Source organism: Leopardus geoffroyi, chromosome B3 (assembly GCF_018350155.1).
Source record: "Leopardus geoffroyi isolate Oge1 chromosome B3, O.geoffroyi_Oge1_pat1.0, whole genome shotgun sequence".
In the NCBI taxonomy this organism is placed as follows: Eukaryota; Metazoa; Chordata; class Mammalia; order Carnivora; family Felidae; genus Leopardus; species Leopardus geoffroyi.
The window spans coordinates 46,769,568-46,794,310 of record NC_059337.1 but is presented as its reverse complement, the minus strand read 5'-3'; the positions used below and the strand labels follow the sequence as shown (position 1 = coordinate 46,794,310).

Here is a 24,743-nt window from a genome sequence, read left to right as displayed (position 1 = left end):
TTAAAAAATACTAAAATAAGAACAAAATACATGTATTTCTATAAAGCTTTACAAACCATTTTCACATTCTTATCTCATTTCGTGCTCAAAACAACTCTATGGAAAAGATAGGGCAACAGTTATTATCTATATTTTCTAAGTCGAGAAAAAAAATGGCACACAGTGGTAAGGTCTATAGTGATTTAACTGGCTAAACTGTGGCTTCTGGACTTGAATCTGGGTCATCAGACTTGCAGTTCATTGCCCTTAGAAACATTGTAAGACTTTCCTGTGAACAGAGTGTTGGATTTAGACGGGTATCACAAACCACAAAATCAAGAGTATGATGTGATGTCATGGAGTGCAAATGAGGGGGAAAAAACAATGCTTTTGTGAAGAGTGAAGATTCTGTGGGGATTTGGTATGTGGACACAGAGAACTCACATAAACTCCAAGAGGTAAGATCTAAAGGGAACACTGCAGTGCAACACCACGTCCCCTGAGATGGGGCAGCCCAGGACTGAGTGCCTCTCTCCTCTTCATAGAAGCAGAGTCAACTCAAAGGGGTCACAGTGTTACTTCTCTCTGTCTCTCATATTCCTAAGAGGGTACACACCGAGAACTCTTCCCTGCCTAAGAGAAAGGAACAGCCCATTTTCCCACCTTTTATGTTAATAATGTCCTCTAAATCTGGCAAGATGACTTAAAAAGCTGTTCCCTTCACTTCTTTAGCTTTGTGCTATAAAGTGCTTCAGCTTGATAGAGAAAAAAAATCGCCACCCAAACTCAGATACTCCGTTTTAAGGCTACGATGATCTTAGGTCTTCTTACCTATATGGGGTATTACAGAGAGAGCTCAGACTCAGCGAGAAAGGGCTGTATTTGATGAGAATACCAGAAAAACGTTCTGAGCCAACAAGTTAGAACATAACTATGGTGCAGAAAACTAAAGAAGAGATGAGATACCAAAATAGAAACACAAAATCACATGTATAGGAATTTTATCTCTCAGCCTCTTTTCTATTGCACTCAAAAAAGTAAAAAAAAAAAAAAAAAAAAAAAAAAGAGTAACAGGTACTTCTCTTAGAAGTTTATTTTAGGGGCGCCTGGGTGGCTCAGTTGGTTAAGCGTCCAACTTCAGCTCAGGTCATGAGCTCACAGTTCATGAGTTCAAGCCCCACGTTGAGCTCTGTGCTGACAGCTCAGAGCCTTGAGCCTGTGTCTCCCTCTCATGTTCTGTCTCTCTCGATCTTAAAAATAAATAAAACATTAAAAAAATGTTTTTTAAAAGTTTATTTTAAAACACACCAAGAGGCAACTTCTCTGACGTGTTTTTATATTTGAATGTTTACACCTCACGAAGAATATAAAAATCTTACAATTAAATACTTTATTATACCATTAATCTGGGTGAACTATGGATCACATTTTATTGACAATGTTTAGACTGAGCCATTTCTAGAACTGTATTAAGAAAAGTCTTTGACCTTAGAAATGAGGAACAGAATCAGCCTCTTCTGTATTTGGGAAAATATCATGCCACTGTTCTATGTTCTTTGATGGGAACTTGTCTAATTACACAGAAGAGACAGCAATTATTCAGTTACTTAGAACAACTTTATTATTTGTATTATTCCTTCAGAGTTATCATTACCTATGTTTTTATTTTAAAAAAATTTGTAATGTTTTTATTTATATTTGAGAGAGAGAGAGAGAGAGAGAGAGAGCTTGAGTGGGGCAGGGGCAGAGAGAAGGAAACAGAATCTGAAGCAGGCTCTAAGCTCTGAGCTGCGAGTGTCAGCACAGAACCCGATGTGGGGCTCAAACCCACAAGCAGTGGGATCATGACCTGAGGTGAAGTCAGATGCCCAACTAAGCCACCCAAGTGCCCCTATCACTACTTCTTAGGGCAGATTTTATCTTTGCTTGAAATAATCTTTTTGTTTGTTTGTTTTTGTTTTTGTTTTACAGGATGTTTATTCTCATAGGAATATCTGCCACTGGCAGTCTCTACATGAACTACAGTATGTTTAGAAAATCTGTATTGTCAATAAAATCATAAAAATCTAAAATGTGCCAGAAATTGAGGAGAAATTTATCTAATAGAGACCTCAAGAACTAGATCCCAATTACAATACTAAGAGTATTTCAAGAACTGCAGCAAATTTTATATACCTGTTAACATTAAAAGTGAGTTTATTTAATAGCATAAAAATATGTAACACAATTCAGTGAACGGTAGGTCATCTTCCAATCTCTAATCTGGGTGCACAGTTACCTTTTGAAGAGCTGGTAACCCCTCTGATGATGCCAGTATTAAACGATTAGAGCGGGAACAATGCGCTATTCCATCATGTGCCCTAGTAGATACCTATGCATTCTGACACTGAAAAGACCTCACTGAACATTTACAACTATCATGATAAGCTCTATAAATGCCTACACAATCACTGAGACTTCATGCTAGTACACAGCAGTGTTAACGCTATTCTTCCGGGAGTCTGCTGGTAGCTTCTCAGGAGTCAGATGAAGCGTTCCTGAGTCTGTCGTGAAGATATCTTAACTCCACCACGACACTATTATGCAGTCTTGAAAAAAAGATGATTTCTCTGGACCTCAGTTTCTTTGCTGAGAAATGAGTGGACTGGCCTTGGGGCCCAGGAGGTCTTTTGTAGTCAAACCTCCTCAAAGAGGCTACGTGTGAGGCAGACTTCATAACCTCCTGTCGCCAGCAATTCAAGTACCACTGAGGACCCTGCTTCTCCTCAAGCTCAGTGAGTGAACAAAAGATCTCACCATATGCATGCTTTGGATGTGCACACTAGAGTCAGCTGTTGAAGGCAACACCTTACGATTTGAGTCAGTGCCTTGCACATCTGAAGCCTTTTCTTTAGTTTAAAAGGTAAAATTGATGGGGGGGGTGTAGTGGACAAATAATTACATATGATCTGGGTGGAGTTTTTAGCTTGTTCTAATGTATCATTAAGGCTATTTTGATGTCAGGATTCAGCTTGAAGCACGGACTACATTTTCCCTGCTTACATATCACAAAATCAATAAAACCAACAATTGTTAAACAGAGAAAAATCGTACGTAGTGCAGATCAATTAGTCTCCCCCAGTAAACTGGAAACGTGCTTGGATCATTCCTCCATCACAAGGAGTCTGTGGACATGAGAAGAAGCAGAGGATTTTGATTTAGGTTAAAAATAACCAAAATGGGGAAAATAACATTTCCCCTGCAGGGCTGCTATGAGATTAGAGATGATATAATGGGCACAAAGTGATCAATAAATCACAGTAATGATTATTATTTATCAGCATAATTAGGAGCTGCCATAGTAAAAGGGTCAAAGCACAGGATTTATGGTCAGAAAGAAGAGCTCCGTTGAATACCATGGCAGGAAATAAAAGCCAGTGCTGTCAAGTGAACAACACTGAGACCCTTGTCAATCACACTGACACCGCACAATTCTGTGGTAATGTCCGACCGTGGGCCTTGCATGAGAGGGAAGACAGAGGGATGGGAGAATCTCTCGATTCAGAAGGAGAAAGAGCTGTCCAGTGGAGAGTTCAAAGTGCTAATGCCATAACTCACTTCTCTTCCCAAATATTCTAAGCTACCCTTCAGGGGGAGGGGAAAAAGCAGGTCCTTGTTCTAAGTACCCATTATATAATCAAAGTGCTCCTTGTAAAACGCAATTTGGTTCAAGGCATTTGTCTATTTCAAGTGATTCAGTGACTCACCATTGCTGTGATAAAACTTGCAGCATGGTTTACCAGGCCCCAGAGCCCCAGGGTCTTCTCAACCTGGCTACGCTTTCAGATCCACTACCGCACCGTACTCTCCTCCCTCCATGCTCTGTACAGGCTATTACCACCACCTGTGATGGCCTCCTCCATTTTCACTTACGTGCCCACTCATCTTGTACGTCCCGCTTCCCTCTCCAGGAAGCCTTACTACTGGCTGAACTGCCTCTCCAGTGGAGAACTTCATGCCTCCATAGCTGAATGAGCTATACTATATCGCAACTGTTTGTCCATTGGCTTGTTTTCTTTACTATTCTTTGAACATCTTACTTACTCACCTTTGTATCTCCAGGGCTTTATACAAGACATGAAACACAAGAGATGCTCCAAAACAAATAAAACACAACAAAACAAAAAAATGAATGACTGTATGAAGCAAAGAGTGAATGACTAAGAGGCTAAAGTTGTTATCTGATACAGGAGATGAAGGAAGAGCTCTTCCCATTAGCTGGCAGACTGTCCTGCCTTCCTAAATGGGAAGGAGTGAAAGAGACAATAGTGTAATTCCTCCTGCTCTTTTTGGTTCTCATGCTTTAGTGTCAGAGATACTAAACTGGATGAACCACAGAATATCCTTCAATGAAACTAAGTAATCTTATATTTTTGAGATCAAAAAAACACTTTCTGGGGCGCCTGGGTGGCTCAGTTGGTTAAGTGTCCGTCTCTTGATTTTGGTTCTGGTCATGACCTCAGGGTTGCGAGATGGAACCCCGCACCGGACTCCACGCTGGGCACGGAGCCTGCTTTGGATTCTCTCTCTCCCACTCTCTGCCCCTCCTCCACTCGTGGTCTCTCTCACCTGTGCACGCTCTTTCTCAAAAAACAAAACAAAACAAAACAAAACAAAACAGTTTTCCAGTTTGCTTTTTACAGGTGACCAGACAGAACTGTGCTTTTCATTAAACTGTGCTTTTCATTCCCATATGTCCTCTAGAAGCAACGATTTGGTATTTGCTGATTCAGTGTGCAAGCCGACGTTACATAACATAACTACCATGAATAACAAGAATAAAAAGCAAATTGATCTAAAAATCTTCAGAGGGTTAAAGACTTCACCAGGGTGACTGGCCTCTTCATCATCCTGTCCTGCTGAACCAGTCTCCATAAGAAGAGGGCCTCCAGTAGAGACCTGGGTTTGAATCTCTGGCCTGCCACTTACTAGCCATGTAACCTTGTTCAAGACACTAAATCCTTGCTGTCTCATTTTCTTTTCTGTAAAATGGAGTACCTTTTAAAACCCAAACTGTTTCACAGGGATCATACACAGAATCACATAGGTCCTGGGGGTGAACTAGTTTACACAATCAAGTACTATGCAAATATATATTATTCCTTTATGTTGTAATTCCAAATGTAAAATTAAGGTATTTCACAGAGAAATGTATGTAACACAATGAAGACCTCATGGTTAGAGACTAATAACCTTATGTTCTAGATTTCAGTGGAAAAGCCTGAGAAGGGACAAAACCAAGCTGATGATAAATTATGGAGTTACAAATGACAAACACAAAAGGACTGACTGAACATATCTGAGAATAAATAAGTGATTAATAATGACCCCTCCCCCTTTTCCTGATTTTCCCTTATGCTCTCCCACCCCAGGTTCAGTCCAGCTAGAATCCCTAAGTACTGAACTAGCCAGAGGGGACTATGAGCAGAATTCTCAGTAGCCTACGACAGGCAAGCTCAAATGTACCTAAACCTGGAACAGAGAGGAAAGCTGGCAAGTTCATGTTTGCCTCCATCCTTCCCTCATCTGCTTGGAGCACCACAGCCGGAGCTCTTACATCTCAGACCCCCAGCCTCCTAGGGATACTGCCTTCTCCTGACTCCCTTGAGAATCACGTCACCTCTAAACACACTTTAAGAAAACACAGGGAAACTAAAAACTACTTAGCATATAAGAAAATTCCTCATTTTTTTCCTTCACAGGCTGAACACCAGTGTGTGAGTAAAAGTGAGAGGGACTTCTGTGAAAGCCTTTTCTGAGCCCTGTATTCCTAACTCCTAGGTCAACATCCTCAGGAACTCCCAAGAGCATCACATGAAAACAGTGAGGCTTATACACACACCACCTCTTGCCAGATAGAATAAGGCATCAAACATCAGAGACTCGATAATCTCTATCTTATCAAGGTCTTCTCTCCTAAGAAAGCAAAAGACAACCAAGATATTGTTAGGCCAAATAGAGATTTATGTGTACAGCCTTCTGTTTCACCTCATTTCTAAGATTATTTATAAGTCATTACAAAAGATATTTAAATACCTCAAACACATTTGTTTTAATAGTGAAATGGCGAGGGGAGGGGATGCAAAAAAACACCAGGACCTTTGGTCTTGTTAATTTGCATTTCTGCCTTGAAACAGGAAAGGCCAGCTTAAAAAGGAAGACACATGTCCTGTTTTTAACAAAAATTGTAATTCTCAGGCCCTCCAACAGATATGCTCACACTACCTAGTAACCCTGCTCCACTCAGGCCATTCCCAAATCCTGACAGCGATGCTAGAGAACAGGAATTCTGTAAAATCTTCACAGCCAAAACTGAACCAAGAGTCTGACATTCCCTAAGAGCAATCTTCTCCATGCTGAACAAGGAAAACCTATGGGTGGCAAGGAAGAGTGCCTGTAACTGCAAACCCATTTTCTAAAGGCTAACATTCCACATGTTGCTGTATATCATAGAGGTAATTTTAAAATAGACCTTTGAAGTCTCATCTCTGCCCCTTCTCCACTCTTACTGTGACTCCTCCTCTTGCCCCATGCCTAAATGAAGCATCCCAACAGCCACTTGGCTGGTGCCGGTCTCCGTATCCTCCCCTCGCTGCTCGAGGCAGAGAACCAGCTGCACAGGCATCACCTGGCAGCTGGTTAGGAATGCAGAACCTCAGGTCCCACCCCAGACCTATTCCATCAGAAACTGCATTTGACAAAGACCCCAAGTGATACGTATGTGCATCGAAGTTTGAGAAGCACTGCTCTAAGCCCACTGCACTATCTGCCGGCCACCCCTGTTCCAGGTAAACCAACCCCTTGGCCTAGGAAGGGCCTCAGGGGGCACTCCAAAGTGTCCAGCCCTGCTTTCCACACTTCCTAGGATGCACACCGAAAGCAGGCTGTTTTCGAGAGAACCTAGGTAGAGGCCTGGGCATGGTACTTAGCAGCCACCAGGAGCCACTGGTGAAGATATATTTCCTGTCCTTATGTCTGCTCACCACTACCAACACCCTCACATCTCCTGCAGTCATTCCCTTTCCTGTCCTACCTCTTCCTCCCAGTATTGAAAACGGATCAGCTAGTGAAGTGATTCACCAGGCTCTAATGTCAGAATTTCGGCTCTACAGCTTGCTTGCTGGTGAATTAGGAAAACTACTTAACCTCACTAGCCCTCAGTTACTTCCTCTGTCAGTGACGATGCTATAATAGTGCCTTCCCCTTGGGCTTGCTGTGAAAGCTCTCAATCTGGCATTCGGATGGCTGGCACCCCACGTGCAGATCGGGACCTGTCCACTGACTTAGTCTGCACATTCGCCCTCTCCTTTAAAGGACTACACCACTGACAGGCCAGGCCACACAACTCAGCACCTAACTGTAACTCTCCTATAGAGATCTCTGTGCCGCTGGTTTTCTCTCCTAACCTGGATCTTAAAAGAAAGGATGGCTGTTGTGTTTACAGATTGAAAAAGTAACTCATGCTTATTATAGAAAATACAGAAAAATATAAAAAAGAGAAATAAGTTATCCACAATCTCTCCTCTAGAGACAATTGTTAACATTTAGAGTGTCCTCTTCCAAATAAGTAGATCTCACGGTCAGGAAGGAAAGGACCAAGTCTTAATGTCCTTGATAACTTCCCCGACTTCCCCATGTCCAATACCTCTCCACACTCCCAGCACCTAACGTAGCACAGTGCTGAGTACTCAGCAGCAGACAAACCCATACGTGTATCTCAGCCGACTGCTGTAGTGACGTAAGTGTCTTGTCCCTGCACTTATATGTACACTGTCTACATACAGAAACAGGGACATTGTCAGAGTTAGTGATGTAATATGTTTGGTTCATATGTAATGTGTCTGACACGCGTTGCTCCTATCTGCATTCTATGGGGCTACTGTTTGTGTTGGATGGTGAGTGTGTTTCTGGTTTCCCTTTCGATGTGCTCAGATTTCACTTACCTACAGGAATGGTCATCCCGTGAATTTTATCAGCCCAGCCTGCGTAGTACCGAAGAGTTTTGATGACCCCCTGCAAATCCACGTAAAAAGCTTGCAAGAACGGTTTGCCACCATTTAGGGATTCCATGGTCTGTACGAAAAGAAATGGAGAGAACTTTCCAGTGACACACAAAATAATCTCTAGAGCAGAGGAAAATGGAAGAGCGAGAATGTGAATGAATACGAATTGTGATTCATACCTGATCAGTTCTGATTTCCCAAATGAAAAGATTTTTTAGTACTGCCAGTTTAGGTAAGTCTCTAGTAAAAACCACAATGAATATGGATGCACATGTTTTTGTGCCTGTGCGTCTCCAGTAACCACTATCCAAATGCATAAACACAACGTTTCTTCAACTAACGATAAAGAAATGTTCTGCCTGTCAAACCAGCTTCTGTTATATTAATGATCAGAGCTGCGTGGGGATGTGTTGGAGTCTAGACCAGTAATCTGAATCCATAAAGAGAAGCAGGGACATGGGCCTTTATGCAACTGATGAGAATATAAAGCGTTTTCCACCGCTGCCAAGACCCCTGCTGAGAAATGGAATATCCACCGTGCACAGTGACTTTATTTATTACCATCAAATAAACAAGAGCTCCTCTAGGGAAGCTCACACTTTAACAACTTCAGGGCTGCTTTTTGGTAAATATTTATGTTAACAACCATTACCTATTAAAAGTGAAGTATCTGTTCCATTGAATAAAAATAGACATATCGAGCAGTTGTAGATTACAAATGTTTCTATTTGAACGAGGTGTTCCTAAACTGCTTGAATTGTAGCAACAACCATAAAAAGCCACATGGACACACTGAAATGAGAAAGGAGTATTTAGACTTCAGAAATATTGAAGGTGTTACAAGTTTAATGAATTAAAAATAAGCAAAAACATATGTTTATAATCTCAAGTCCTTCTCTGTGAGGACACTTTATTACTCATACTGGTGTGAAAATGATGTGAGCGCTGACAAAACTAAGATGGAAATATTCTCCATTCGATGACATAAAAATACAATCACTTACAGGGCAACATACCCACTCACGTGGGTAAGGATCTGATGGGACTCACGTGCATATAAGATAGGACTCATTTTAAAAGATCCCATCACTTATCACTGTACATTGGTTCACCTTTACCAACGGGAATCCAATTATTTCCCAGTACTTTTGAGAACATGTATATGTTCAGGAGATGGGCATTATGTTCTCCAGGCAGCCAGCACAGAGCCAAGCTCCACACAGTATAGAGTGAAGTGCAGTCAGTCACCAGAATCTGAGCCACCTACATGGTCCCAATGAGCTGTTGACAACAGCCAATTTCACCTGAGGGTTGCCAGCCCTATGTTTATTTTCGATTCATTATATTTACTTGGATGAGGTGTTAACTTCATTTTCTGGTCAGAAGCTCCCGTCTATTCCAGAGGCTATCTCTTATTAAAAATCACTCCTCCCATGGTCTGAGGAGTGTTTAAAAACAGAAATCTCATTTAAGTGTAATGGCAAAAGGGAACTGATCATGGTGAGGCATATGTCCGAAAAAGAATGGCATGTGAATTTTATGACATGAAAATATAACTGCAGTATGTGTGTGTGTGTGTGTATATATATATATATATATATATATATATATATATATGTATATATATATATGTATACATATATGTGTACACATATATGTATATATATATGTGTGTGTATATATATGTGTAGACATATATATATACACATACACTCTAGTCTAATGTTGTAAATACTGTATAGATTTCACTCAATTAAACAGACACTTACAGACAATCTATATGCCCTCTCTACCTGACCATTTATGTCCCAGGAACACAAAAGAAGTAAAATATAGTCCTCACGCTTGAAGAAAGCATAATCCAGTGAAGACATAAGCCTGCAGACCACCATTTCCCCCCAAGTGTTCCAAAGAATTCAGTTTTGCACGATACTGATAGATTAGCCAGAAAAATAGTGTTGAGGCTTAAATAAATCTGAGAAATAGTGACTAGGGCTTTTCCGAGTCTCTAATAGGTCAGTGTCTCGTGAACATCTGAGAAGGAGCTACTTTACCCGGAACAAACACCTTTATTGCAAAACGCATAAACACCTCACTGGAACAGTCTTCCTTGAAGTACCAGATTAGATAATGTTTTTATAGAGAAGTAAATGTTACAGGGGCCAGAGTTCCAAATAATCTCCATAAAGGATTCATTTTTGTTCCCATACTATGAACAGATCCTGGAAGGGGATGGCTGGAAGAATGATGGCAGCAGTGACACTGAGGAAGGACATAAGGCTTCTCCCTCCCAGAGCAAGCCCAATTGTGCTCTGTTTTCCCACGTGAAGGGTAGGATACAGTGTTCACAGTTTGAACGCCTGACGAACAAGGACACCCTAAACGTTAACTGATCAACAGTGGGTTATCCAGGAGGAGATCCCTGGTGCGCAACACAGACATTCCCAAATGGTTCCAGTTTCAGGCAGTTCGTATTCCCTAAGAAACGGACTTTTATTTTATAAATAGAAAAAACAAACAAATACAAAAACCACTAGGAGAGAGGATGCTCCTTATGTGAGAAAATGATTTAGCGAAAGACAGTTGCTGTCTCCTGCTCTCTCTCCTATCCCCTGGTTCTAGAAAGTGGCAGAAGAACAAAGGGGGCAGAAGTGCCTGAGAGGCCCTCTGCTTCTGAAGGATTCTCTTCAGTCAAGAGAGGTTAACTCAGGGAAGGTAAAAAAACAGTCCAATTGATCCTCAAATGAATCATTTGGTGTTGGTTTTCCCTAAGCTTCATGGTGACTCTCCTGCTGCTTAACTGTTTTTGTTTTGATTTGTCGGTCGAGGGTGGGCTAAGGTTGGAAAGGATGGCAAGAACGTCCTTTCTAGTCATGGGAAGCTATGGTTTTGTTCTTCAAAATTTACTAAGAAGAGATCCTCAGCTAGTCTTGCACCTCCCCATCTGATCCCAAAAGCCAAACACCTCTCATTTTTCATGTGTATTATGTTCTCTTCAGCTTGTCCCCCAAGTTGACTTCACACCACATTTTCAGAAAGGCTGAGGAATCTAAATTTCAGTGGAGTAGTAAATTTAGGGTAAAGACTTAATGTTTTTTTAGGCTACTTACTGCAAGAACTGCCCTGTCTCGCTCCACCAAGTCTGCAAGCTTATCCAACAGACGGCCTCTTTCTGAAGCATCCATCCTTCTCCACACTGAACCAAGAGAGAAAGCCAGGCGGGCTGCCTGCACTGCTTTGTCTATATCTGCCTGTTAGAGAGGAAGAGGCACAACTAAAGAGAGAGAACACTCCAAATAAAGGAAGAACCACCTGCTTCGATGAAAAAGGTGATGAATGAATGTCAGTGCTGGTGTCTGGGGAGGATAAGCTTAGTGCTCTGTTGCCTGAAGGCAGTTATTTCATAGGGAATCTTTTTCTAAGAAGGACATACCTTGTCTGCTTCTTGAACTTCACACACCGGCTCTCCTGTGGCTGGATTATAGACAGGGAACACTCTCCCGCTCTCTGAGTTCTGCCACTCGTTGTTAATAAAAATCTACGGAAGTAGACAACAGAAGGGGATCGGTGAGACACGTGATAGGAAGCCAACCAATGGTGAAGGATTATGGAAGTGCCATGGTAGTGATATTTGTTCTATATGTTTGTTGACACGTAAGTGTAGAATTTGAAGCATTACAAGAGACCCTTAACAGTATGCAGTCCAGCCTCTCCCCAAATTCAGAAATTTCCTCTATGATATTTTTATCTCAAGTTTATCCAAAGATTAAACATAGTTCTTACCTTTAGTGAACCTGCCAACCAGTGAGGGAGTCAAACAAAGATGGAAGCACAGAGTCTCACATACATACAAACAATACACAAAGCTGAGAAAATATTTACTGACTGTCCAAATTCTGGCCAATATCCAAAAGGAGTAAATACCATGGAACAAACTGAGAGTCACCACGCTTTAGATCCTAGTTTCTCTCTCAGAGGCATAAGTAACTTCACAGGGAACTTGAAGGGTGCTGAAATAAGTAAGCATTCACTTAATTTATAGTCAGATCCTGAACTGTGCAATGACTCTAACTGGTGAGTTAAACAAGTTACGTGTGTAAATCCAAGTTAGATTTCTTCCCCTTTGCTGGGTAGGCTACACGACTCAGCAAAGGGAAAAGGCCTGTCTTTCAAACTGGTCTCTCAAGAATTTCTTAACAGTCTTGTTTTCCTTATAAGGGAAATGGAGATTATATTAAAATGGCAAAGAGACTTATAGTTAAAAAAAATATTCAAGTTAGTATCTCAGAAGATTTGTAAGGACTGAGTTGAAGAAAAGGAGAAAATATAGGCAAAGAAATGTAAAAATTTTTATTGATATTAAAGAGAGAAACCCAAACAAAATGTTTGGACTATGACAGCTCAAAGAATACACAAAGATATTTCACTCTATAAAATTTATAGCATTACCATGAAAATTTCTGAAGTCAGAAGCCATCAGTCAATTTAGAACAAACACAAGGATAAATTGATTTGTTATTGTCTGCCATTTTAGTAAATCACAGATGAGGCTAAATGAAGACAGATCTACAATTTTAAATACTAAGTTCTAGATTATTCCAAAGCTTTATTTTGCCTTGATTTGATAAAACAATGAAGCCTATGTTTCCCCTTTTTAAGACAAAAGAGAAAAAAGACCTTAAATCTGCATAAGCACTTAATTCAAAAGTAACAAGCATAAACACAATGGCCTTGTAATTGTAGAAATTTTAAGTGTACGATTTATAAACATGCTTTATAATTTACAACAATTTATAAACAATTTCTAAATGTAATGTATTCATTTATTCAATAAGTACTTAGATACTCCTAGACCTAGGACAGGCCAAGAGGACTAGCAGTGCCAGCCCTCCAGGGTCTTACAGTCTCTAGTAACTCACTAAATATTCACAACCTTAATGGCAGAATTTTATTACCACTACCAAAGATGAGAAAGTTGTGAGGATGGGAGGTTATGAGTCTGATGAAGCAGGTTCTCGTTGTGGCTCTGACTAGTCTACTGCTCCTTCCAGTGTTATCAGAGTCTGTGGGATTGCTCAGTCCAAAGAAACGAGTTCGTGTCCAAGCCTAAATTAGATCTATAGTTCTTGGACTCCTGGTCTAGTTCTCTTCCCACTCCATGTAACAAACTTCCTAACAGTTCACAGTTGATCATATCTGCACACTGCTTTGAAACACAGTATGACCTCCAAGGTAACAAAGGTCAAAAATTGAGAGGTTAGTTTCACTTCTAGAGCATTATCAGGTTTAAGGAAGAGGGGTCTTGCCAATATGCCTTATTCTCTTTATTCACAATTTGACAGAGACTTCTTAACCTTTTTAATCCAATTTTAGTTTTTAAGTTTCTTTACTGAGCAGTTCTAACTATCTGTAAGAATTGAGATTTCATGACCTTTACTGATTCTTAGAGGTCTTCCAAAGATCAAAGAGAAAAATTACTTATTTTTTAACAGGATAAAACTCATTCATTCTCTTACTGTTTTCATTTAGGTGCATGGATCATCTTATAAATTTAAGATACACTACAGGACCTTAGTGATCTTTTGCTATTTTGTCATCCTAGGAATTACTTCATCATCACTCAATTATTTCCAACCATGCTAAAAAAGAACAAAACAAAAAATTGTGGAACTGACATAGAATGAATAAATAATTACAACTATTTCATCATCCTTCAGTTTTCATATTGTGTTGTCCAAACTAATGCATCATCTTTTGAAAGCACATAAAAGAAGTCTGGAGACACCATCTTTGTTATATTCTTTTTAGATTTCATTGAATGCATTTAGGAACTCAGAATTTTTCATTTCAGTCCATCATGAGTAAGAGAAGATTACAGAGAAAGATATTTCACAACCGTAAATGAGTCAGAAGATGAAGGCAAAGAGAGAGAAACACTGGAGACTCTACTGATGAGGGTGAAGTTGACGAAGCAAAAGTTTGGACTATTTTCTCAAACTCAGGAATTAAAGAGCAAACAAGATATTTATGAATACACCAAGAAAACATGATATTCTAACTCAGTCATTTAATAGGACAGAGTTAATTATTTAGTATTTTGCAACAAGAACCTGGACCACCTTGTTTTGCTAAAAGGATATGTGATAATTCTTTTATCTTTTATGATATCTGTGTGTAAAAATTTACTTGATAGGATTCATAAGTGGACAAATACTGAAGGTAGGTGTATACACAAAGGTGACTAGAGGATACATATTATGTAGAAATAAAATTTTTCATTGATCAATCTAATCTACGTTTAAATTAGAAATTTAAATTAGAAATTAAAAACAGGGGCGTCGATTGAGCATCTGACTCTCGATTTTGGCTCAGGTCATGAACTCACGGGTTCATGGGATTGAGACCTGTGTTGGGCTCTGTACATTCAGCACAGAGCATGCTTCAGATTCTCTCCCCCTCTCTCTCTGCCCCTACCCCATGTACTCTCTCTCAAAATAAACAAACTTTAAAAAAAACCTAAAAATGGAAACATCCTATAATTATGGAACACAAAGATAGCCATCCTCTTTAACACAAAATTATAAGCACTCAAACTTTTCAGTAGCATTACATTGTGAAAATGCACATACAAGAACCAGAAGTAACAATAAGCTGTAACCTATTAGAGATATGTTTAAAATCTGGAATCAGTATTTATGACATGAATATTTCCTGTTTCATACATGGTGGCTGATAAGCAGATAGTTAGATTCAAAGGCCCTTTACCCATTCCTGGCCAATACCTCTAAATATCCAGGAAAATATGGAAGAATAATTTGGTTTGCTAGGTTTAAGTTCTAATTTTGTGGGTTTCACTATTACTACTGCTGTACATTTTTCATAAAATAACTTAAAATTTTAAGCATACAAAGGATCCAACAGACCCAGATGGTAAATGTGATGACTATTTTTCCTGGTATGCTGAAGGTTAAAATATTTGATTTTTACTAGGTTATTCTTTTTGTAGACCTAGCCTTATGACACTTAAAAAACTTGTACTGGTAACTTTGTTGGTACACCGACTAGCAAATACCTCTAATACTTGAAGATTTTCAGCTTCTCTAGGCTATTTCAAAAATTTTGAATACTATATCAATAGTTCTTCCCTAACCAGGCTCCCAATGGCCAATACTGACATAATTTAAGCAACAAAATAAATAATGATAGCAATGATTACTTATAGAATGAAAAAGGCACTCAAGAGCCCATAATGATACAAATTATTTTAATGAATATATAAATGGGGGGATAAGATGAAGTTCTGCTTCGTAGGAGAATTCCAACTAACAGTTGTGAAGGAATGGTGGAATTAGATAATCACCATTTGTCAAACATCATAGTAGTAATTGCTGGAGGCAAAATCATCAGTGGATGATAAAATTGGTGGGTAAAAGTATAATGAAAAATTGGATGTTAATGTAGTCTCAAAGTATATTCCCACAAGATACTTCCTAATTACAAAGGGGAAAATAGACACTTTATTAGAGAAACTTGACAGACAGCACCTTAATCAAGCAATCAAGGTTAACATCACCAGTAATGCAACAAATGAATTGTTATTAACATTTTATCTGCATGTCCTACCAATAATTAAAAAGCTGTGTTGAAATCTCTTGCTTTGGTTGTGGATTTGTCAGTATATCTCTTACAGTCTTCATTTATATCTTTATAAATTTTAGGTTATTTTATTAGTGAATATAAAATGATTTTTGTACATTATCCTTATATCCTATAATTGTTTATTAGTTCCAGAAGGGTTTTTTTCTCTTTTTTGTGTGTTTGAATTCTTAGGGATTTTCTACCTAGACAATCATGTTATTTATGAACAGAGACAGTTTTATTTCTTCCTTCCCAGTCTATATACATGTTATTTCCTTTTCTGGTTTTACTATATTAGGTAGGACTTTCAGCACAATGTTCAACAGGAGTGGCAAAAAGGGGTTTCTTGTTCCTATTCATAGAAAGCATCTATATAATTTCTTGTCATTAAGCATGATGTCAGCAAGAGGTTTTATGTAGGTATTTATCATCCAGTTGAGGAAATTCCTTTATTTTTAGTTGTGGAGAGTTTTTTTTTTTTTTTTTTTTACCATGAACGGGTGTTGGATTTTGTCAAATGCTAATTCTAAATGTACAGATGCTATCGTATGAGTTTTTTTCATTAGCCTGTTGATGTAACAGATCATAATAAATGATTTTTGAATTCTGAACCAGTCTTGTATACCTGGAATAAATCCCACTTTGTTGTGGTGTATAATATACTGTTGGATTTTATGTGTCAACATTTTTTACAGTATTTGCATTTATGTTAATAAGAGGTATTGGTCTGTAGTTTTCCTTTCCTGTATGTCTTTATCTGGTTTTAGTATTACAGTAATGCTGGCCATATTAGATGAGTTAGGGAGTGATCCTTTTGCTTCTATTTTCTGGAAAATACTACACAGAATTGGTATGTTTGCTAGAAATCACCACTAAAACCATCTGGACCAGGGGCATCTGGGTGGCTCAGTTGGGTGAACATCCAACTTCAACTCAGGTCATGATCTCAAGGTTCATGAGTTCAAGCCCCACATTGGGCTCGCTGCTGTCAGTGCAGAGTCCACTTCAGATCCTCTGTCCCCCTCTCTACTTGCCCCTCCCCTGCTTGCTCTCTCTCTCAATAATAAACATTTAAAAAAATCTGGACCAGTGCTCTTTTATTTTTGGAAGGTTACTAATTACTAATTCGACTTATTAAATTTATATGGGCCCATTTAGGGTTAGCCAATATGAGTTTCCATCCTTGGTTCCCACCAACAACTATTCCTTTTTTGTGCATCTCTTAGGTCAACCTCCTGAGAAGAGCACTTGGTTGGTTTCAGGACATTTTTTGAAGCACCTCCAGATGTAAATGAAATAACTACCCTTGGGTCCAAATATATGTAACCATAAAGAAGAAAGCCACGTATGTTTGAAGCCATTAAAGGGCCAAGTTTGGGTCAAGATCATTTCTTTTCAAAAGAACCATGGAGAGGCGGGCAACAAGTGATGAATATCTCAGGAGTGGGTGCCAAGTTGGTAGGTGTTAAGATTTTAAGAATTTCTGTATTTTTAAAATGTCTTTGGTATTGGTATCTGGGTAATTCTGGTCTCAAAGAGTAAGATGGAAAGTATTCTTCTCCTCTCTTCAATTTTCTGGAAGAGTTTTCGTAGAAGTGGCATTATTTTGTCCTTAAATATTTGATAGAATTTGCTGGTAAAAGTATCTGGGCTTGGAGTTTTCTCTGTCAAAAAGGTTTTTTAGCTATGTGTTCAATTTCTTCAATAAATACAGGGCTTTTTATCTATTTCTCCTTGTGTGACTTTTGGTAAAATCTGTCTTTCAAGAAATTGACCCATTGGAGCATCTGGGTGGCTCAGTTGGTTAAGGGTTTGACTCTTGATTTTGGCTCAGGTCATAATCTCCTGGTCATGAAATCCAGCCCAGCACTGGGCTCCATGCTGAGCATGGAGCCTGCTTAAGATTCTCTCTCTCCCTCTCCCTCTCCCCTATGCTCTCTTTTCAAAATAAAATAAAAAAAGACAGATAGATAGATAGATAATTTGCCCATTAGTTACCAAATTTGTGGGCACAGATTTGTTCACAAAATTCCTTTATCATCCTTATAATGTCCATTGATGGTCCCTCTTTCATTTCTGGTATTCAAAATTTATGTCTTCTCGCTTTTTCTCTTTGTTAGACAAGCTAGATATTTATCAATTTTATTGACCTTTTCAAAGAACCAGTCCATGGTTTTAGTGATATTCTCTATTGTTTTCTGTTTTCAATTTCACTGATTTCTGCTATAATTTTTTTATTATTTTTCTTCTGCTTGCTTTAGATTTATATAGCTCTTCTTCTTCTAGTTTTCTAAGGTAGAAACTTGGATTATTCATTTTCTAATATATGCAACTCAATGCTGTAAATTTTCCTCTACCATTTTCACTGCATCCCACAAATTTTGGTAAGTTGTATTTTCATTTAGTTTAAAACATTTTAAATTTCTCTTGAGACTTACTCTTTGATTCATGTGTTATTTAGAAATATGTTCTTTAATCTCCAAATATTTTGGGATTTTCCAGTTTTCTGCTATTAATTTATAGTTTTACTCTATTGTGGTCTGGGAGTATTTTTTATATGATTTCTACTCTTTTAAATTTGTTGAAGTGTGTTTCATGGTCTAGAATGTGGTCTATCTTACTGAATGCTCCATATGAACTCGAGAAGAATGTGTACTCTGCTGCTGTTTGATGGAGGCTTACTTTACTACTCTTAGAACTAATAGCAGCATTTGCTTTTATAGAAAACCCAGCTTTTACATTTTCCTTCCGTTCCCAACTCATTTTAATATCACTGTTCTTTCAATTAATATATTAAAATTAATGTATGCATGGATAGCTGTTTCAATTACATATTGTAATAATATTTCATGCCACACCGTATAATAAAGCAGAAAAAATGAAAGGCAAAAAGGTTGAAAATAAAGTGATATTGTCTTTTTTTCTTCAGACATGATTGCCTGTCTGGAAATTCCTAAGAAATCTACAAAAAAACGCTGAAAGTAAAATTTAGCAAAGCCCCAGGATACGAGATCAATATACTATCAATAAATCATTGGGAAATGAAATTTAAACGCATATATTTATACACACACATTAGTTCATGCAAGATCTGGTTGCGCTGCGACAGAAGGGTCCATTACAGTATATTGCTTACCTTACAGCCAGAAGTGGAAATCCTGGGCAGCAACTTTTGGCAGCAACTATTAACCCATTAAATTATGTGACTTTAAAAATTATACTCTAAGAAACAGTCTCAAGAAGAGTTATGGCTCTTAGTTGCAATGTAACCTCTTCACAAAATTGAGGGACCTGCAAAACTCTCTCCCAATCCTCCCCTGTAGAAAAAGATTCAGTAGAAAACAAAACAAAACAAAAAAGGTGGAACTAACAGAAAAAGGAAGAGCTGAGCAGAAATTTGATTTTGCAGGAAAAAAACTGCCAAATGTTCACTGAAAGCCTATTTTAAGGGCACCTCACTGGCTCAGTTGGTGAAACATGTGATTTTTGATCTCAGGGTTGTGGGTTCAAGCCCCACACTGGGTATGGAGATTGCTTAAAAATAAAATCTAAAAACAAAAAAACAAAAAAAAAAAACAAAAAAACAAAAGGTCTACTCTAAACACAGAGTTGTTTTAGATTCTACTGAAAACCCACAGAAGACATGTACTCTGCTCTCTGCTGTCCTGGAACTTATAATTATGTTTCAGAGACAAGATTACTTTCAGGAAAGTTAAATAATGTAAGGCACTCTATGATTTAGTGCCAAGATGAATGGTAGAGATAACCACTGCAGGAGTGTACCTCAGAGAAGGGAGATAGCGGTGTGGGCTGACATGTTAGAAGAACACTTCAGGAAAACAAGAAATAATGAGGGAGTATGACCCAGGGTAGGGAAAGGATAAGGTAAAGGAAAGAAATTCTATCCCTAATAAGATGATTCAGCTGGCCCGATCTACCCCTCCTCCTCGACTTCAGCTCCTCTCTGAAGATTATCTGATACACTGGTTTAGGAAGTGTGACAGAGAAGGAAGAAATCCAAGTTTAGCTGCTCTCCTTCCCTCCAGGAGTCCCCAGACCCTAGCAGCAGCTCCAGGGGTTGAGCGCCCTGGAAACCCAGCCCCAGCCTCTACCGCGGCACTGGCTTCAGAGTAAGCAGGGTGCCTTCCAGCACGCAGGTCCTCCAAACCACGAAAATCCAGAGAGGACATAGGTCAGAAAGCCGGTCACACTCACAGAAAGAAGGGAGACATGAGAAAAGATTCTTTCCAATGTTGTAAATTGATACATTTAGAGAGAGCTGTGTCTAAAAGGAGTGAAAAATACGGCAGAGGATACAGGAAGAAGAAACTTTGAAAAGATATGGAAAATAAATACTGAAAAAAGTAGTGTTAGAAAACAAATATTTTTTTAAAATGTAGTTGTTAGAATTGAAGAGTCTGAGAAAAATAAGCTTTACAGATTTCCCACTGAGAAACAATGAATCGAAAAGGGAACCATGATGAAGAGAAATGGGGGTAGTGGGAAAAGAAAACGTTGAGATAGGGAAAATAGAGCTGGAACTCATGTCCTATGAACATTCAGGTGTTCAATATTTTGAACTGTTCAAGACTGGATAACTAGATTTCTTTCCTTTTTTCACATGAAAATACAGTTAGAAAAAGCATTAAAGCAAGACCAGCCAGAACACATACAGAGCCCCTGGCGGAGAACAATTTGAGACCCAGCCATCGACTTGTGTCATCACAATCCTGCTATTTGCAGACACGTCTTGTGTTTGTGGTTTTGGTCAATACCTGAATTTCACTAGTAGCCCACGGAGTGGAGAAGGGATTACACTGTAGGGGAATCGTGGTATTCTTGGGTAGCATAATCCGGAATCCTAAGTATGTGTACTTGGGCCAAAACGTTCTCAAAAGCCAAGCAAACGATTGCAGAGATAAAGACAAGGAGTCCCAGGCAATCAGTAAGGACAATTTTGTTATAAAAAGTCTAGTCTAAACACAGCTGAACTCAAGAGGATGAGTCTCTTAAGATGCAGGTTTCCATGGACTCTTCCTGTTAACACCCTCCCATCCCATCTTCCCTTCCCTTTTCTTCCTCAAAAGTTTGTACTAAGTAGGTGCTTAGTGCCTGCTAGTGTCTCCTTAGATTTCCGGATTGTCTTTCTTTTCCAGGATGAGCAAATTACGTCTTTCAGGTTAAATATACCTGTCTGTCTCCAGTATATGATCCCAAGGGTACAAAAGGGCTAAAGGGGTACTTGCGCCAGACATCCCAAAAGACAAAGGCCACTGCTTCCATGTAGCGCGTCAACCACCAAATAATTCTTTAAAGAGAAAATAAATCATTCCAATGACTGACTCACTTGTAGAGAACAGACCTGGCTAAAACAAACTCAATTATATATCATCAATCCTACCTACCCCACTGCCCCATGATCCCCATATTTGAGAATGCTCTTGACATCTGTTTTAAGAAAAGAGTAAGAAACAGCCAACTGGTCTGAGCCGCCTTATCAGAGTCACATTGAATTACAGCATTTGTTACTCTGTTGAAGCAACATGGCATTAAAGCCAAGTGCACACCAATGTCAGTTGTGACATATTCCCAAATCGGAAGAAACTATACTTGCCATCAGTGTTGTGGTAGAAGGCAATGGGAATTGCTACTGGTAATGGTTAATGTTCATTTCTTCCTGTTCCACTTTCTATAAACAAGGTAATGCCTATACAAGCTCATTACTGTAAACTGAGCACATTTAAATTGGCAGTAAAACCAGAGTATTTACTCTAGTGCACATATAAAGTGCCTCATCCAATGTTTTGGAAATGTTTCAAGTTTTGAAACCAAGCAGCTGGCAGCTTTACAAGCCAAACCTTACACTTAAATCACTCACTCTGGAAAGTTTTTTGGTGTCCCGTGTCAGGTAGTACCATTCAGCAGACGTTCATTCCCCCACCCCTTGAATTCTTTTGCAATAAATTTGCATTCACAGGGCTCTTATAACTCTTCCAGCACCATAGACTCCAATGGCTGTTGATTAAATGTATATATCCTGTGCATTTAATCTGACTTACATTATGGCCACTTCGTAAAAATGCCACAGACTGGACAAGCGATGACACATAGCAAGAACCTGGAATCCCTGCAAAGCCTCAGATTAGGGTTTTTTCTCCTTCTTTATTAATAGTGACCATTTTGTGGCCCGGCTCTAAATCAGCAAAAGTATTTGGCAGCAAATGCTCCTATCTATGGATTATATATAACCCGTCCTACACACCAGATGAAAAAGGGATAACCCTGGGAAAGGAAGGGCTTGTTCCATGTAAATCATGTTACAAATTGGACAACACCCAGAGAGTTCATTGTTCAGCCTCAATTGTGAAGGCCGTTCCCATTTACTATTCTCCTAGAATCGATGTTAATTAAGGCGGACTGAGACCATAAATCAGCCTGGGAGTTTTACAATGTAATTCAGCATTAAGCATATATATTTAAATTAAAAGTAACTGATTAACCACTACAGTTTTTCCAGAAGTGGCTGGGGCCATTTCTTTATAATAAAGACACGTCACCTTTCATTTTTGTAAGGGGAGAGCATGAAAGAAATACTGTATTATCTTCTAAAATGGTGAATAAGGCTGGTAAGTGACTCACGACACTGGTTATTGGGAGGAGGCGCTGGAAAGAGAGAGAGAAGAGAAGAACAGGAAGGAGAGCTGCATGGTGCGGGGCAGCTGGCATCTTTTCTCTACCTCCCTTGAAGTCGTGGGCTCTCCCTCTAGTCACAATCATCCATTACCCACCTACCATTCATCAGGCTCTGCGCTAGGCACTGGGGGTGACAGAAATAGGTAAGAACCAGCGCCCGCCCTTCAAGTGAGCGTTCGGCATGGCAGAGGGCAGGACTGTCACAGCAACGGCTCTAATAATAGGACATGACAACAACATTCAAAAGGATTTATGGAACACCCACTAGGAATATGCTTCAAAGATACAATACTTTATGTTCCAACTTTATAAAACACTAGCACGGTAATTTGTGTGCCTCCAGGAAACCCAACCAAAGAGCTACACCTGCCTGACAGAAGCCAGGAGAACATCCTTCTGAGAACAGGACTTGGGCTTCATCAAAAAAAAAAAAAAAAAAAAAAAAAAAAGGCAGAAGAAACAAAGCAATGGCTCTGTGAACCCACAGCTGAAAAGACAGGATTGTCTGATGAGTAAGTCCTTCAAGAGCTGTGCTAACACAGCCCATCTACACATGCCTCCCCACACAGTAAATATGAAAACCACGTGCAGAGAGTGAGCCTGGGAGAGGAATTTGTTTTAACCCAAAGTACATGGATAACACATATTCGATGAGTAATTCAGATTTATTAACATTATTAGATGACCACTGTATACCAAGCATTTTTACTATTTCATTTAATCTGTGTAACATACCTGTGATGTAGGTATTTTCCTTCTAGATGTGTAAATGAAGGCTCATGTTACAAATGCAAGTTTACACTGCAAATAATGTACAAGGCAAACACTTGAACGTAGGTCTCTAAATGCTAAGTACAGAGCTTTTCCATTCCTCGTAACATTACCAGTTCCCACCTCCCACCGTCCCCAACTCTACTAGACTACAACTTTAAGTGAAAGATCTATGTTCAGTTAGGCCAAAAGCAGCAAAAAGAATATAATTAGGACTTTTCCTGTAAAGTCAGAATTGAAAACCCAACCAATCAAGCGAATAATAACAAAAGTTAACATATAAGGCTTACTATGTTCCCAGCACTGTTCTAGACACTTTACATATATTAACTCATTTAATACTCAAAATTATCATCTGAGGTCAATACTATTATTATCCCTGTTTTACAGATGACAAAGCTAAAGCTCAGAGATATAGAGGAGCTCACCCACAGCCAGGCATGTGGCAGAACTGGGACTCAAAACCCACACAGTCTGGCACCTTCACCCTCAGCCCTGGACACTGGTATCTATAACAAACTGGCACTCTGATGTCACTTCCTGAATTGCTACATAACCTTCAAGTGGCCATCTGCACTGTTCCAAAAGAAATAAACATGCTTCTTCCCCTAGGGGTAGGTTTCTTCATAATCTGGTCCCAACCAACACTTCTGGTCTCCTCTCTGGCCATCCCTCACCATGTATCTAGGCAGGAATAACATCTATAGGACAATATCATTCATGAGAAACAAGCAGTGACAAAATAACACCACGTTTCCCATCAAGGATATGTCCCTATCTAAATGTAGAATGGAGTGTGTGCCTGTGGAGAAAACCAGACTGGTCTTGCATAGACCAGTGTCTTATAGTGTGCCATAAAATGAGGAGCACAAGCATTCAAAATCTGTGGATCTAAGTTCCTCCCTTTGCCCCCCTATACTTAAATCACACCAAAAATGCTACGAATTGTTATGAATGAGGATCTCCGAGACTGCTGTTTCCTCCCTTCTTTACCTGACACAACATTAGAATTTTAGTCATCTTTCAAAACTCAGCTCAAGGGGCGCCTGGGTGGCTCAGTTGGTTAAGTGCCCGACTTGGGCTCAGGTCGTGATCTCACAGTTGATGGGTTCGAGTCCCGTGTTGGGCTCTGTGCTGACAGCTCAGAGCCTAGAGCCTGCTTCGGATTCTGTCTCTCCCTTTCTCTCCGCCCCTTCCCCGACTCGTGCTCTGTCTCTCTCCCTCTCTCTCTCAAAAATAAATAAATATTTTAAAAATCACAAAAAACCCCTCAGTTAAAATACTTGATAAAGCTGTCCCAAACTCTTCAGAGTTGTCTGATCATTCTCTGACTTCTGCCTGTGTATCACATCGATCTGTAATACTTTACATATGTCCCCCACTTAGATTGTGGGCTCCTTACGGATAAACACCATGTCACTATGTCATCTTTGTTTTTTGATCTCCAGGACCTAGAAAAAGAATAGTGAAATGGTAGATGCTCAGTAAATATTTATATGCATTTGTATTACCCAAGAAGCAAATTCTTTTTGTCAACAAAAACCAAAACAATGTATGTTTTAATTCCAGGAATCAGATCCTTGGAATCCTAGAACCGTTTCTATCTATCCAGAGAAGCAG

The 24,743-nt window shown here is 39.3% G+C and overlaps 1 protein-coding gene across 8 annotated transcripts in view; it reads right to left on the bottom strand.

The window, feature by feature from the left end:
- Positions 1 to 24,743, bottom strand: part of ALDH1A2 (aldehyde dehydrogenase 1 family member A2) — a 100,304-nt gene that overhangs the window by 51,286 nt on the left and 24,275 nt on the right. For all 8 annotated transcript variants that reach the window (XR_006704668.1, XM_045449603.1, XM_045449604.1 and 5 more), the window contains 3 exons: positions 11,455 to 11,559; positions 11,132 to 11,272; positions 7,962 to 8,091 (listed from right to left, as the gene is read on the bottom strand). Coding sequence is in view for 7 of the 8 variants with exons in the window: in XM_045449603.1 (XP_045305559.1) it covers positions 7,962 to 8,091; positions 11,132 to 11,272; positions 11,455 to 11,559 (376 nt within the window). In the remaining variant the exon portion in view is untranslated. The remainder of the gene's footprint in view (positions 1 to 7,961; positions 8,092 to 11,131; positions 11,273 to 11,454; positions 11,560 to 24,743) is intronic.